Raw genomic sequence first — 17,262 nt, 5'->3', positions numbered from 1 at the left:
TTACCAGCCGTCTTGGATTTTGAAACAATCTCTTGATTCCTGTCCTTGTCCATTCTCTGATTTAACTGAATTTGGCTCTCATCCAGCTCATCCTCTCATCCAGCCTGAAGGTACACCTGGTAGACCTTGATCCTTTTGTTGTATTTATGAGGTCTCACCTACTAACATTCTCCCAGCCCAAATGTGACGCAACTATCTTCCTTCCATACATGATGTAGAGCAGACTCTGCCCTGCACAATGACTGATGTACTTGACAAGCTAAATACTGATCTCCCTGCCCCAACAGAACACTTAATTGCTGTTGTTCTGCACCAATATTCCCTCTCTTATAGATCACATGACACCTTTTTCTTTCCAGCAGGGTATGGTTGCTCGTCCATGCATCCCTCCCCATTTCCTCTGATCCTGACAATTTGGCCAGAATTGGACGGGATATATATCTTCTTTTCATGCCATTCAGGCCTTTCAACCCTGATGCTGCATTTATCCAGGTTTCACGATTTGTTGGGGTCTAAATGTTCTGTCTAAATGTCATTGTGATCCCACAGTACTGTTGCACAGGCTATTAGCAAGACGCCATGTAGAACATCACACCCAGCTAAGTTTGTGTGATCCTAATAGGTTAGGGGAGAATTCCTTTTTTAACCGGTGGTAACTCAAGGTTGTCCCCGAGGTAACTCGGGGTTTTTCACGGTACCGCCAGGGGTTTTCTATAATGAGCTCATTATCTCTGGGTCAATGCACACCAAGCACTGTGGTCATCAAAACCTGGCTGCTTCATCTGGCTGCAATAGAAATGCTTGATTGCGCCTTAATCTTCTTGCTAATCCGCAACGTCCACGGTGACGTCAGAGGCATTGAAGTTGAAAGACAGTCTTTTTTTGGGGGGGGGAGAAAAGCCTGAAATTCTTACAAGTCATGAATGATTAAACTTTTGAGTTGACAAGGTATAATTATTAATCCTCTAATCCCCTAGTAAAACCACAAAAGCAGCCTATTGTTTGCCGTGCTTGCCCCAGCTCTTTTGTTACCACGGGGGGATTGAAGCAAGAGATGCAGTTGACCCCAAATATTCATGATGCATTGTATTTATGCAGGGTGTCAAACCCCGAGTTACAGCAGGGTTTAACCTTGAGTTACCGCCGGTTAAAAAAAGAATTATCCCCTTACATAAGAGGTTGCAGTGGATAGATCTTCAGACAATTCATTTGTGAATGCATTTATCTCCCAATAAGGAATTTCTTCCCCTTTTTAGCACAACTTTTTTTTTCCAATTTCATGCTGGAATTTTTGGTTTTGTTTTTATAGTTCATTTAGTGGTCATTACTTTGCTTACCGCAAGGCCATCCAGTATCTTGCAGCGTTTGACTGCCTCTGCTCATTGGCTGAGTTGGCCCAGCAGGAAGGATATTGCAGGTGAGATATTGCTCAAGATGTTTTTCTTGCTAAGAATCAATAAGCTTGGGGCCATTCATCATGTGTGCATCACATTCAAGTTTGAGCTGGTGATATTTCCTTGTTTATTAAGTGTTTTGGACTGGTCTGTTCTGTTTTGTTGTTTTTGGTTGTTTTTTTCTGTGCTATGCAAATATTGGGCCCTGGTGGTTCACTTGTTGGAGTAAATTATGATTAGTTGGATGGTCCTTAGAGCTTACCTAAATAGCTGCAGTCATATTAACGTTGAAAAATGTTTGTAATGGTCCATATATAGTTTCGGTTTAATCTGAAACGTTATCTAAATGTTCAATTATAGGCATTTGTATTGCAGTTGTTAATTTGTTCATTTATGTTATTGTAACGTAGATTCTGTGGTAAGTGCTTCTTAAAATCTTTGCATTAACTTGCCAACATTGATTTAATGTTGACATCTAGTTAGTATGAGAGATTCATTTCCATTGTATTTTCTGTATAAAGATGGCCTTTAAAGTCTTTTTGCAAGGTTGTTCGAACATGGTCCACAATAAAATGTTGAAATAATATCTTTATTTAAATAACAACATTAATTGAATACAGCTTTAGTAAATGATGTTGAAACATCGTTTATAGTGGGTTGGCAAGGTTGGTTGAGCATTTTTCACCAGACAAATTAACTTATCCTTAACATGGATCACCTAACTATGCTAGCATTTCCTCAAAAATTGGCAAGGTTGGTTGAACTGTGGTTTGTAGAACATATCATCAGTTTGTTTATGTTATCGCAGTAAAAACATGGAAAATATTACTGTGTTGTTCTTGCAATTCCTTTCAGGGACGTTTACAGACTATGTAATGTTTAACATAATGTTTCATTAAAAGCTTTCAAAAATGTTCATATAACTTTTTTTTAATTAACCTCGGCAATGTTGATTAAACATAATATCAAGCAAACTGTACCAAACTATATCTAGGCATCAAATGTATATGCAGTGTTTCTTCCACATTTTCATGCTATCTGGTATGTAGCATCTTGTCACAATCATTGTTAATAATCGTATAAAAACTGTAGCTGTGTGAGAAATAAATCAGTGCAAAGCCAAACACTCAAATTTATCTTAATAAAATAATTTATTACCTATTTACAGTCCCGAGGTTCACCCTCTCATAGTTTTGTACAATTCCTCAAATGAGGATATTCATTAAAAAATAGAATCAATTGCTTATTACCCTAACAAATCTCGGAGCCTGTTAGCCTACATTTAGGATTCACAACATTAGTAGTGCTCAAGCTAAATCCACTCAAAGATCTGTGAATTTCCCTCAGGCTTGCCAATGTTTTAAACTATTTTTTGTCAAAATACTGATTTCAGACATACCCATTTCTGTTTTAAGCTTGTACCATGTAGATAAATGTTTGTAGGTACTTTGAAGAACTGTTTTTTCATCGTTGAAAATAATAATTAGAGTGGTTAGGGATATTTAGTCACATAAACATTTTGAAAGTTTGGTGGGACTTGCATCCTTCTTCACATTCGCCACTGTGGAAGCTTCTGACTCACTTTTGTTGACTATCCAAGTTGATTTAAGTCTGTCACAAGGCAGGTAAGCCTATGCTGCTTGCAGTTAGTGTCAAGTTGCATGTTTGTAAACATAACATGTCTTCATGTATATTGCCCTGTTTTGCTTGCAGACCGGTTCTTCATGAGGATTGTCCCTCTGTTCATATTGAGAATGGCAGACACCCAGTCATCAGTACCCTCTTGGGTGAGCAGGAGCAAAATGTGCCAAACAGCACTCACCTTGAGGTGGGTATGGGCTCCATCTGTGAATTACAGAAGGCACTTTGTTACTAAGGATTGACTTATGCACAGAGCACATTACAACCCAAAAAGAAATGTCAGATGGCTTGAAAATTTCTTTGGAAGGTTTTCACTATTGAAACATTAAAAGCAGAGAGGTTGTGAGGATATTTTGGTAGTGTAACGAACAATTGTATAGCCTTTCTCATGTTTTATTGCCATGTTAATCTTTCGTACGGATGTGGGCAGTTTTGTTGTTATGGACATTGTATGCAACTTCCAAATTCAGTTGACAAACAAATTAACTTGTGGAACAAATTTTTTTGCTTATAGTTGTAGCCTATATTCAAGTGTTAAATACATTAAAGAAAATTTGCTTTAGCTTCACTGATTCATTAGCTACAAGCATGAAAAATGAATCTTACGAACATTACACATTGTGACATGGTTTTTGACCTCGGGTACATTTAAGAAAACTCTGTGAAGTTGCTTCCTGTAGCTTTTTATACATACTCTCCTATGTTGCAGTTGGCCTAAATCCATTCTGTCCAGGGCTTGAATTGACAGTTAGAAGAAAGTACCCCTGTAGAGTCCAATTTTGTGAATTAAAACTTTTATGGACATTACAGTTTGTATTACAGACATTACAGAAATATACATGTAAAGAAAACAGATGTTGAGAATTATTTTATCCATTATCATTTTCTATATGGCAGTGGTGCCATGATATCCCCCCAGATTCATTAAATTGAGGTGTTCCCCTAACTAGCCATAGAAAACAAATTATAAAATCAATTTGACATTTCGACAGTCATGTCACAGTTGGTGTGGAATTGTCCATGTGCACTTGTAAACATTATGCATTTTGATCAAAATGCACTGGACATGCTGAAGAAGTCACAGCCAGAATACAGGCATATCTGAAAAGAGGCCATCAGTATGATGGCACCACACACACGTTTCTTAAACTTGAGATGCACATGCAATTTGGGCCTAGCTTATAGCAGCATTCGCAATGCCCTATAGCAACACACGCCACAACGAGAGCACCAAGAACTCACGTCTATACAGCTTCGCTGAACTAGCAGAAACCTAACAAAAAGCAAGCTTCACCCACTTACGCATTCGCCTTGAACACGCGCAAACCATGGAGCTTACTAGCTACACGTACACAGAGCACTATGCTCCGCCCATCCTGTTTACGTCACAAGACATGTACACACTACAACACTCTATTGACCTTCACGTCAGCCACTGTTTTTGATGTTTACCAGGCTCACAGTACACAGTTGAGGATCCACACACTGGTTACATGTGCATGTGTTGCACTCTGTCACGATTTACTCAGGACTAGTCTACTACATGTGCTTTTAGGAAGCAATTATACAACTATTGGAGGAGAGTAGTATGCACATACATGTACCTGTATGAACAAAAACCAAACTACAAAACAAAAAGTTGACCATGCGTACACACAAGGCTGGATGTCTGACTTAATAGAAGACTGTGTGGGCCTAGCAATAGCATAAATTTGTGCCAGGAACTGGGACATATGGCGAATGGGAGGGGGGTTAACTTGCTTAGCCATGGAAATTTGGAAAGCAGTTGTGGGAGGGTGTTGCTGACACTTGGGGGCAGTTTTCATGATGCAGATGTACACCTATGATATGTACAACACTCTTGCAAAACCTTACACCGGAACTGTGTATTTATGGCCTAAAATTGTTCTCCTTTTTTAGTGCTAGTGAAAGCATTTTGGGTGTTGAAAAGTCCAAAAAAGTCTGCACAATCTGCCTTAATTCCTTCTTACCAAGAAAAGTTGGGGGATGATTCAATTGCCCATTCCCTGGTCAAACAGTGAAGGGGGTGTATACCCCCAACCCCTTCCCCACTACCCCGGGATTTAGGCCCTTGGAGCCAAGCTTAAATGTGCATAAGCCATGTATAAAGTGCCTGTCCTACCTTGCTTGTGAATTCTGAGGTATGGTTCCCATTGAATGGTTTGGCAACCGGTTTCTCAATTGTGTAGTAAAAGAAAATTCTGTGTTATGCATGCACGGCTCAAATCTCTCAGAATGGATGTGCTGTGTTGGAGTGTGACAGGAATTGTTCAACAGCAATCTGCATTTTGACAGCTTGACAAATCTTTGCACAGTGCTCATGAGGAAGGAAATTCATCTTTTTCTGTCAGTTACCTGACCTCTGGGTATTGTGAAGTTTTGCGCAAAGTTTATCAATGTTTTTCTTTGCTGAATTTTCCAGGGGCATGGTAAGCATTGCATGATCATCACTGGACCCAATATGGGCGGCAAGAGCAGCTACGTTAGACAAGTAGCATTGATCACTATCATGGCTCAGGCAGGGTTCTGGGTGCCAGCAGAGGCAGCCAGGCTTGGAATCATCGATGCTGTATATACAAGGTATTTTGGATTTTATTTGCTGTACAGACTAGGACATGGCCAAATTACCTGGCTACAGCTTCAAATTACACACAGCTGTACAGGAAGTGGCTGCAGCAACTACCATAGAGTTATGCATAATTTCAAGCCATAGCCATTGTTGAACACTAGTAAGACTAAATAGGGTAAGGCACATGTTTATGTGATGTTTTGTGAATACTGTTAAAATTTTCTTTGGTTTTAAAAACAATTTTGTCTTGAAAATGCCTGTCCCTTTGTCCCGTGAGGTGATTCTTCCTTTAAATATTTTAAAGTCAAGCCCTTTCTGATGCCAGGTTTTCATTGTTTATTAAACTCCACCACAGTTTGGGATCAGTTTTGCATCCTTTGCCCTGAGCGGCCATTTCTCTGGTGTATCTCCATTAAACCATGGATTCCTTACCTGAATTGCAAAAAATCCCAAGAGCTCACTAGGTAAATAACCCTATTTTAACAATTCAGGGGGAATTTTGTTGAGATACTTCATACTATATATATAACGGTTTTGCCCGTACCCAACGTATGTTAATAAGCACTGTATGCTCAGTGCTGTCCGAGAGCTTGCGAAAAAACCTCACAAGCTTACTCGGGTACTTCATACTTTTGAGATGTTCTGTTTTAGTTTGAATGTTGCTGCATCATCAGGCAAGTTGTAAGCAGTGATTTTTGTAGGTACGGGACAAACGATGTAGATGGTGAGCTGTAAAGCTTCTTCTGAAGTTGCGCGGGGCCAGGGGCTTTAAGTGGCCATGAAAAAGTATACTTTCGGGGTTGTAGGATTAGTAACAACCCCATACTGTGTCAGCCATTAACATACTTCAGCATGTTTCAGCCAGCTTTTCTTGAATATCTTTGGTATCATGATAACTGTGTGAGATTTTTAATGCTTTATTGAAGTATTTATTTGCTTCCTCAGAGCCTGGTCCTACACCAAGCTCCAACAAAGGCCCAGTCAGGCTGAAAATTCAGCACCTAACATCTGATGAGAACTTTTCATTTCTATTTCCCCATCTCATCATCAGTGCTACTACGTCTATTTTTTATCATGTGAAACATAGATTTTGTGTCTTGATTGGTCAGGAGCTATCGCACGTTTTTGATTGGTTAGGAGCTATCGCTCATTTTTGCTACTTTGCTGTGCATGGCCAAAAGAACTATAGCCATAGACTGGCAACCTAAGGATGCACAGAAGCCTTCGGTGTGGGGCGTCGTGCCAGAGCAACGGGACTCGCAGTTCATCCAGGTTATTCTTCTGGTCAGAGATAAAAAAAATGGCTTGCCAAGAATGATTCACAAAGGTGGCTACAGGAATTCAGGACAGTAACAGACAAGCAGAGATAATGCATTTGTCACGAGGCAGCGGAGATGCATGAGAGCATTCAACATGAAAATATTTGCACACAACGACACTCAGCGGAGGCTCGACTCATGGCAGAACAACGTGAGAGGCAATTAGAGGACAACTACCAGCAGGCGCGGAATTGGAGTTGGAAAGGCAGTGCTTGCAACAACAGCTTGATGAAGTGGACAGCCAAGGAGAACTCCCACTGAAGTTAATGCAGGACTCTGGAGAATCTGTAAATGCTCGAACAGATGCCTGGATAAACAGTTCCATGAACAATAATTCGAACTCAAGCTGTAATGGTGTAAAGAGTGCTGCACCAGTAATTACAATGATGTCATTAGTCATGTACCACCTTATACATCTAATGTACCGTTAGGTTTAACCCTGCCTTTAAGTACTAGCACAAACCATGTATTAATGGGGATAGCTATGTTGTTTAGAATTCCCCTTATGTGTATAATACAGGTTTTACTCTTCAAAATGCAGGTTACACCTTCACCTCTACACCTAACCCCATCCTACCCCATGATGCCTACTGTCTTCCAAGGTGCAGCCCAGAGTCCCAGAGTTACGGCAGTGCCCCAGCTTGAAGTGCATGACTCAAGTCAGCAGCCACTGATGGTCCAGATGACCCCACTTGGCGTGGTGTCTCCTCCAAGGTGGGCAGTTCACCCAATTGCTGGCACTACAACAATGAGCCAAGACTCACTTCAATCTCATCCCAGAAGCGAATCCTCTGACCACCATAGTGATGACCCATAGCATAGCCCAGATGGAACTGGCCCTCTGGAAAATGACTCCTTCCATTGCCAGATCAGTAACAAGTCTCCCCAAATGACTGCCCTCAAACATGCAGTGACTTATCAGTGTAGCTACAGCATGTGTGCGAACAGTCAGCCCAAACTGGAAGTACCGAAGTTTGATCTTGAACACAATGTGAAGCACTATGTCATATTCCAGTCATTGTGGGACATCATCATGAGCAAACCAGAGTTTCAGCAAAATTTGCTTACCTGCGTAGTAATCTAGGCAGGCGACCTCTTGCGATGACAGATCGCAACATGATCCTTGGCAATAAGGCCTATGCAACAACAATGGAAGAATTTGACAAGGCCTTTGGAGACAGAGGAGGAATTGTGCAGGGCCTCTTGACTTAGCTAGACAACCATGCAACTGTCACCTATGACGACTGGGCTGGCCTGAGGGACTTTTCTGACGAACTGACGACCCTAGTCGAGACTGTAAGGTATCTTAAACTTGAGGCAAAAATGAAGAATCATAAGTACGCTGTGGAGTTTGCCCTGAAATTACCAGAAGTTGCATACTGAGTTCCTGTTCAAGATGTCAAAGAAGGAGAGGGGTCAGACATATATGGTTGTGAATCTGAAAGAGTGGCTGGAGAACAAAACTGGTCCAGGAGGATTCATCCTTCTTGAAAGGTAACAGAAGAAACTCGGAAAGAAGGCTCAGAAACAGTGGGGGTCACAATCCACCAGGCTCACACTGCTCAGCCAGCAAGTGATCTAACCATGTCCAAAGGTGCTCCTACAGCAGCCAACGCAAATAAGTCATTGACTGCTGGAAAAGCTGGGTGTAAACGTCTAGTAAATGAAGTTATGAATTTTTAAAGAATTTTGAAAACAGTAAAAATGAAAAAAATCACCTGGCCCAGCAGAATCAACATGGATAAATGGGCCCAGCATGAAGTGGACAACACTGTATGGGCCATCTGGGCAACTTGATACCTATGGAGTTCTAGATGAATGCATCATGATACTCCTTGGTCCAGCTGAGACAGTGCGCATTGAGACCGTCATTGGAGATGCTGACTGGAAGGGCAAGTGTGTTGATTTCACTGTTTCTGCCTGAGGTGATCCTGAGCAGAAGTTCCAGATCACGTGCACCCTCACCACAGAGGAATTCCAACTGGCTATCTATTGGCACAGAAGCTGCAAACTTCTAAGAGTTGCCTCTATTCAACGCAGACAAAGCGCAACCTGCAGTTTTGATTGGGGCAGATCATATAGAGCTGACTCTGTCGACTGAGGTGAGAACTTGTCCCGAAACTAGTTTGCCTGTTGCAGTAAAGACCCTCTTTGGATGGACTGTCCAGGAAAAACAGGGACTTCAGCATCCCGGCAAGTTAGAAACCCCTCAGCAGGTGTTCACAGGATGTCAGCAGCCTGAACATGATCTCTGTAGAATGATGGAAAGATTCATGGCCATTGATAGATTGCCTCACAAATAAAAAGGAGGCAACACACTCCCATCATGATAAACTTGTCATTCAAATCCTTGAAGAGAAGAGTACACGAGTGGAGGTGCAAGAAATATGATACTTGCAAACACCTCTTCTGTGGAAACCTGGCTCAAGTTCTCCTCAAGGCACCCTATGAGCTGTTGAACCCCTGCTTGTGCACATAAAAGGAAGATGGACAAAGACTCAAAAATTGAGGAGTTCTGTACCACGTACATCCAGAAGCTGAAGAAGCAGGGACATGTCCAGGAACACTGTTCTTGTGCTTGTTGCGAGCACCAGACAGTGTCTTCATTAATCTGGTTTTGAGATGGTCAAATATGCCAACAGTCATCCTGAAGTGGTAAAATTTTTCCTGCTGAGGTCTACTCCAATCGTCACATTTGATCTTTCTCCCTGGACAACCTGGGGTGTGAATTGGAACCAGTTTTGGGCGTGAGTTGGGATTGCAAACTTTGCCACCCGGCCAAAATCCCTGAGAACCAAGCACTTACTAAATGCAATGCCTGTCGATTACTGGTCAGTCAGTTTGAACCCCTAGGGAGCATGGCACCCTTCATTGCCCGAGCCAAGATGATCATACAAGACTTGTGGTTGAAAAGGCTAGACTGGGACGAAGTCATGACCTACTCCGACATCAAGCAGAGGTAGAGTGACTGGAGTGCAGAACTTGAGCATGTCCTGTCCATACGATTCCCATGATGCTTCACTCCTTCCCATGTTGATAGTGCTACTGTTAAGAGTTCTCTGCATGTGTTCTGTGATTCGTTGAAGAGGCTGTACGGGGCAATGGCATACATTAGGTCAGTAGACCCTTATGGACAAGTCTGGTACAGTTTGTCCTAGTCAAGTGGCTCCCCATCACCGGATGTCTAGGGCAATGTCTTAGGGCATTGGATGTTGCCATCCAAAATATGATGATGTGGAGTGATTCAACTACCGTGCTGACATGGATACAGTCTGAATCCTGTCACTTCAAAGTCTTTGTTGGCACACGCATTGCTAAAATCCAGACTTTGACCACTGGCAGTGAATGGTGTTATGATTGTTCTGCCGACAACCTAGCAGATGACATCACCATGCAGAGGACTCTCAGTTTCCGAGTTGGGTCCGGCTCCCATTGGTTGCTTGCCAAAACCTGACAAGTGGCAGGGGACGTCAGTCTTAGCCCAGACTTGCGCAACATCTCCCTCTGATCCTAGCAAGATGAAAGCATCTGTCTTCTGTGGTCTCACTATGGCAAGCCCTGTGGCTGAACTCAACTTCAGTAACCACCAAAGTTGGCCTGACCTTGTCATTTCCTTCATTGGAGAAGTTTTCCAGCAGACGGAGGGGAAAATGGGGTTCAAACCCCCCAACATGTACTCGAAGTGGAGAACCAATTTCTTCATCTTTCACAATTGGACACCTTCCAAGAAGATATCGTAGCCCTTGAGAAAGGGAAAGAGTTGCCCTGAAACAGTCACCTGTTAGAGCTTGCTCCTGAATTAGACGTCACTGCAGGGCTGATCCAAGTAGGCTGTGGTCTGAGGAAAGTGTCCCAAGATACATTGGTTGACTTAGAATCACACCTCATTGTCGTAGACTAACATTATCCAGTTACCTAACTTCTTATCCAAGAAGCTGATAGGCATTTTGGACATCAGGTTGATTTGCCACAGTCTCGCTTGCGACTAGATACCCCCCCTTCTTTTCCTCCAGTTTCGGCCATGTGACAATTATAGGGAACTAAAAGTATTACAGGTTAACTCGGCCAATTTGGGTAACATATACTATACTTAATCTTGAAAAAGACGGCCACATTCCAGCATCAAAATGGAGACTGTAATGTAGATTGTGAGCATGGTTTTGAAGAGCGCCACCAACATCTCATTAAACTAACTCTTCACCATCAAATTGGTATAGCACCCCCTGTTGGAGTAAGTAGTTTCTACACGGCCGCCCTCAAATATCAAACAGGAATTTGCGCCGTAGGAAGACCTCTAACAGTAAACATTAAAAAAAAATTGATAGTCAAAACACTTGGAATGGAAACTGTGACTATACAGTCTGAAGGTAACAACTGCTTGGGGTTAAAAACTATGGCTATACAGTTTGAAGGTGATGGGTGCTTGGGTAAGCAACGTCCTCATTGTAGAAGCCGCAGCCTCATCATACTTCGACAGCCGCTCAAGTCTTGCCAATAGTCGCTTGTACATCCTGCCATCACTGCCAAAGAGGAGGTCTTCAACCTTGCGTACTGGCCCCTGAGATTGTGTTAGTTTACCACGTCTCAAACAGCAAGGTTGTCGACTCCCCAATTCCACTTCTGGCGAGCCTGCAAGGTAGGGAGGTAAGAGCAGACAAACTGTCATCAAAACTGATCTTGACTATGGTGCCAAGTACAATAATCATTGGTAGTGCAGGGCCCCGCTGCCCCATGAGAAGCATGTTGGGCGTGACCAGGTGTATATCTGCAAGCTATGAATATGCATAGCCCAGGGGACTGGAGTTCATGGTTCCTTCAACCTTGGTGAGGACAGTGCGCAGAACAACCTCTTGCACAGTCCGGTGTCCAAATACTCTTCTAAGAGCAGTTTTAATGGAATACACTTCCCGCTCCCACAGCCAACCAAAATGTAGAGCATTGGGAGAATTGAACTTGGAGACGACTCTGTATTTGGCCAGTTGCTGAACCAATACTCACTCCATGTCTTTCGAGGCTTGACAAATCTCAGATTCAGCTCCCTTGAAGTTGGTACTGCAGTTGCTCAGCAATTCATAGGGTACACCCCTACATGCCATCAAGAACGGTGGTCAGTGTCAAGAGACAGTGGTACCCGATGGCTGTTGCTTGTCTTCCTTCAATTTGGGCATAAATAATGAGGAGCCCTGTGATTGGTCAGTGTGACCCCCAGTGCACCGCAGCCAACTGCCATTTCAAGCAGCCCAGTTAAGAATTACACACACACATAAGAAAAGTGGCTGCAGCCAATTTCCATGTTTTGTGCATTGATCGCAGCTGTAGTCAACCATTTGGTCGTGGCACATCTTTGAAAGTACACATGTAAACCACTTGACTCTCGGACACTGATCAGAAAATATTTGCACCTTTTTTGGTATTCAAAACAAAGATATGTAAGCTATCTTATCTAGAACTCTTGGAGGAAATGAATCACCATTTCTATTGGTACACAACTAGAATGGAATCCCTGTTCATGCCCTGTTAAACATCTTGCATAGCCCATGGGCAAAAAAGGGCTTTTTTCTGTTGAGTTCATGGGAGCACATCGGATGTGGGATGCAACAGTTCGGGGAGGGGCCTTGCACCCACTTTCCCCAAGGCCAGTGTGACCATTGCCATGTCAATCACAAATGCAACACAGGCTGAATAAGTCTGGGGACAGTTAAGCTGAGGGGTGATATCAGTTTGTCACCTGCCTAGGGCACTGATGCAACTGGATGTGCAACGCAGATGGCCAGGGCCCAGAGAACTTAGAACAGGCTGCATTACCTCTGCATGATTACCCATGCACCAGCCAGAGGGCATTAACCGACTTACACTCTAAATCATTATAAGACATCAAGCCGCTTCACAGATATTACTGGCTGGGACACTTATATTAGGATATAATGAAATAAATAAGAGAGCGACCTTCTAACCCCCAGAATTTCACTAAAACTGAATTGTAAGACAGAGTCCCAACTGTAATAGCACCCTAAATCGATAGACATTGTTTGACTCATTTTTGCATTTCTTTCTTTCAACAAGCATTAAAATGCCGTGTGATTATACCCAAATTTACCATAATTTTCTCCTTCCATGTGTCATTGACAAAATAACCACAGGAATCACCATTATCCTACCAAACCTACATTAATCAACCATATATAACTATCTACTTGAGAAGTATTCCTGATTTGATCTGATTGAACCGTCACCATTGTTTATCCAACAACAGTTTAACTGCTGTTGCTTTTTGTAACCTTTGACCTAACTGTGCCTTGCCTTTCTGATGTAGCCCACACTATTATACAAGCATGGTCCATATACCACACATAAAGTACCGGTATATTGTGAGCGAACTCTTTCCTCACTGAAATGTATCTGTTGTGCATTAAAATGCCGTGTGATTATACCCAAATTTACCATAATTTTCTCCTTCCATGTGTCATTGACAAAATAACCACAGGAATCACCATTATCCTACCAAACCTACATTAATCAACCATATATAACTATCTACTTGAGAAGTATTCCTGATTTGATCTGATTGAACCGTCACCATTGTTTATCCAACAACAGTTTAACTGCTGTTGCTTTTTGTAACCTTTGACCTAACTGTGCCTTGCCTTTCTGATGTAGCCCACACTATTATACAAGCATGGTCCATATACCACACATAAAGTACCGGTATATTGTGAGCGAACTCTTTCCTCACTGAAATGTATCTGTTGTGCATATGTCTCATTTTACACATACTGTGTACTTGATAATATGTAACTTACAAGTTCCTAAGATAGCCATGTGTTGGTGTTTGACCTTGAGGATATTGGTTCCGGCCTTGGTTGAGCATCTTTATCAGGTGGGCTTAAAATCTTCCAGGTTACAACTAAAACACTGCAAGACATACAGACCATGAAACACCCAACCTGAGTCTGTTTTCCTCAAATGTGATCTGTGCAATTTTAATCACTTCATGCCGGGGCATTTTTCAATGTTGATGATGCTGGGCCGGCATGACTATCATTTTTTCTGTTTTCAAAATCCTTCAAAAATTCATCATTTCATTTAACGGTCGTTTATAGCCCACAAAGTAATCTTTAGGCACTACTCTAAGTTGACAGGTGACCTTCATTGAGGCCTGAGTATTTCAGCCAGGCCTGCTGCCTTGTAAAGAGAGCCCAGATTGTGCGGTGTTGTATAATCGTCTTTTGTTCACGAACCTGGCTCAGTGCACTGCTGACCTCTTTTCAATAGGGGCCACATTAGCGTGCAGTGGTACTGTGTGGCTCATCCCTGCGGTGGTGGAGCGCCTTTGTCCCCGGTGGTAATCCGCTCGCTCTCAATGCCCCAAACCCTGGTATACGGTTTCAAAACAACGCTGGATTATCACCACTTTTGAGAGTGAAAAATGCCGGTAATGCCCAGCAGCCTGGTCATTTGTTCGGAGTACGGTCTTTTGTTACAGGGCCCTGTTTCCTTTGTCCGAGTTCGGAGACCCCGGCCACCCATATAAACCATACGTCTCTAAATCCAGAGTTCCCGGCAGGAAGTGGTTAATGAGGTTTTTGTTCGTGCTCCTTTTTGTCCCATTAAACCTAATATTTAATTCTTTTTGTACCAGTTTAAGGGCATTTCATACCTTTCTTGGCAGACAAAAATGTGCATATTTGTGAGCAAAAATGTGGCGTCATCCAAGGTAAAAACCGCAAGTCAGGTGCAAGGCCTGATTTGAGCCCAAGAAAAGACTGTGTCATAGTACCGGTGGTAGTGCATGGCACATGCTTGATTACATGCTTCTTTGAGGATAAAATGAACTGGTGTTCTGCTGGTTTGAGAGGCATTTTCATATATATCCTGTGACAGGCATACATCCTGGTCTTGTATGACATTACATCGTGACGAACAAGGTGTATTGATAGCCTGGCATAATGGGGAGTTTGCCATGTCATTATGAGACTTGCAGCAATAGCACTGAATTTTGTAGAATGTCGTTTGAATTAAAGAATGTTTTGGCTTGCTGGTAGACTGTGGCTATGATGTACGCACGCTTGACTTGGCAGATGGCTTAGATTTCCATCCATAGGTGGCACAGTCCAAAGAATTTTCTGATCAGGTGCCTTTCCTAGCCTGTGCAATTGACTGGGACTCACAACGTGCTGCCTCCATATGACTGCTAAAAGCCAAAGTTGGATCCAGAGTAAGAGTCAGTTCCAAGCTTTCTCAACAAGCTGGTTTTGTATCATTTTGGTCAATGAATCAAAGTTGCATGTACAGTACAATGTAGAGGCCAAAGCACACAATGCAGACACATGTACCATTCTTGCAAAGGTTTATTATAAGCACTGGAAGGATTGGGAGACTGTATATCCATGCCATCTGAATCAACAGCGCACGTTAGCAGTAACATTGCAAAAAATTATACTGCCCTTCTATTTGCAAGCAGGGTAGTGGTACAGTGCACCAATGCTCATCTGTGCATGTTTAGGTCCTAAAAGCCACATGAAATATCCCTAAAAGGTTTTTCCATTGTCTCTTGGACATTAGAGGGTTACCTGCAGAAGAGAGAATTGAAGGGGTACTGTAAAGTGGGCCATTTGAATTCTTGATTCTTGTATGCAGTGAACAGACATATTGAAGGTAAAGAACAAGATGAACAACACTTTAAGTAACATCAAGCATCATGGCGGTCACTCCTCATGTACACGTAACTCAGTTCTTTATTTCAATTCAGAACAGTGTGCCAGTGGGCAAATTTTTTTTCACAAATATTTAAAATGAGCAAAATTTTCAGTTTACAAAGTGAACAGTAAACCTCCACAATGAAGAGTGTAATCCTGTAATGACATCACAGCATTAGCACCCTTATCGGTCAGAAAAAACAGGAAAATTTAAATGATTAAAAGTGCAGTTTTGAGTGAGAGTAATCAAAACAGATGTCAGTTTTCTTACATTTATGAGGAGTAGAAAATTGCACAAAACATGTTTCAAAGTAAACTTCAATGCATGGACACAAAATATCTCAGCTTTCCTCATCAGTCGGGTGTTTCAGTTATTGCATTGTGTATTAGCTTTTACGTGAAGTAATTTTTCATCCAAAAGAGCCCGGTTTTGGCCCCTCTCACAGTGGGATGGGGGTGTTTCCTCCTTCCAAGAACTCGGTTGTACCATGCCCGATTTTTAGAATGGTGTTGGGCATGTAAAACACTCATTATCATTACAAATGTGAAGTTTGAATTCAGTCAGACAAACAGATTTGTTGCTATGGTCAATGGAAGTTTTAAGGCTACAGTTTAAGGTTTATTGAGCTCCGGGGTGCAAAAATGTATCCTTGTTGGTTGACCTGTCTTGGAAAAACGGCAGGTATTAGCGCAAAAATGGTATGTTTTTTTCAATTTTCACAAATTTGGTGTTCAAATGACCACAAAGAGTCACTCTACCAACTCCTAAAGGCTGAGCTCCTGAGAAAAATGCAGTTTGAAGACATCAGAAAAAATGTCAAGGGGGGCAGGATTTGCCCCCCCCCCCGCTCTATTAAGGTTTATTGCTTTATAAACTTCTTATCTTTAAATTAGAAGTGTGCAATTTATAGAAACCGCTTTATATTAATGAATTATTTTAATCTCTGATGTTTTAATCAAATGTTCTCACTCTGATCACAGGATGGGTGCCTCGGATAATCTTTCCCAGCGACGCAGCACTTTCATGGTTGAGCTGCAAGAAGCCTCGGACATCTTGAGCCAAGCCACAGAATGCAGCCTGGTAATTCTGGATGAGCTGGGCAGAGGGACTAGCACGCATGATGGTGTGGCTGTTGCATTAGCAACAGCAAGACATATTATACAGGAGGTCAGTTTTGAGATTCTGAGTCTTCGAAATTAACAAATTCTTGATGTCCTTGTGCTGCACCTAGCTCTTGGTGATCTCACTTCTGACTCAGTAGTTGACAACATACAAAGATTGTTTAACACTTCCACATTGAAAGGATTACCTAAATTTAAGAATAAGCTACCGGTAGACCGAAGCATTTGTTGTATCACAGAGTATAAAAGCATTTGGGCAGTACTGAATGATGACAACATTGATTTTGAAGTGTCAAAAATATTTATGTCTAGTCTGCTGAGTCTTGAAATCTTGCAGATGTCATCATGAATGTATTACATAAAAAAGGTGCTATTACTTTTTTGGAAGTTGGATACTTGTCAGATTCTCACTGCCATTAACATTTATGATTTTATAAGTAAATCTGTAAATTTCAGGTGATCCTCAGTGTGTAGGTCAAATTACACAATACTTTGTATCA

The 17,262-nt window shown here is 42.0% G+C and overlaps 1 protein-coding gene across 1 annotated transcript in view; it reads left to right on the top strand.

Annotated features, from left to right (window-relative positions):
- The window catches only part of msh3 (mutS homolog 3), a 177,237-nt gene that overhangs the window by 132,593 nt on the left and 27,382 nt on the right, over positions 1 to 17,262 (top strand). The window contains exons 16-19 of the mRNA XM_087137219.1: positions 1,310 to 1,417; positions 3,108 to 3,222; positions 5,479 to 5,636; positions 16,622 to 16,808. Coding sequence (XP_086993345.1) covers positions 1,310 to 1,417; positions 3,108 to 3,222; positions 5,479 to 5,636; positions 16,622 to 16,808 — 568 coding nt within the window. The remainder of the gene's footprint in view (positions 1 to 1,309; positions 1,418 to 3,107; positions 3,223 to 5,478; positions 5,637 to 16,621; positions 16,809 to 17,262) is intronic.

The sequence above is a fragment of the Acanthaster planci genome, linkage group LG05 (assembly GCF_054643075.1).
Source record: "Acanthaster planci isolate LZ-2023a linkage group LG05, COTS_SCS, whole genome shotgun sequence".
Lineage (NCBI taxonomy): Eukaryota > Metazoa > Echinodermata > Asteroidea > Valvatida > Acanthasteridae > Acanthaster > Acanthaster planci.
This window is presented reverse-complemented; position numbering and strand designations above follow the sequence as displayed.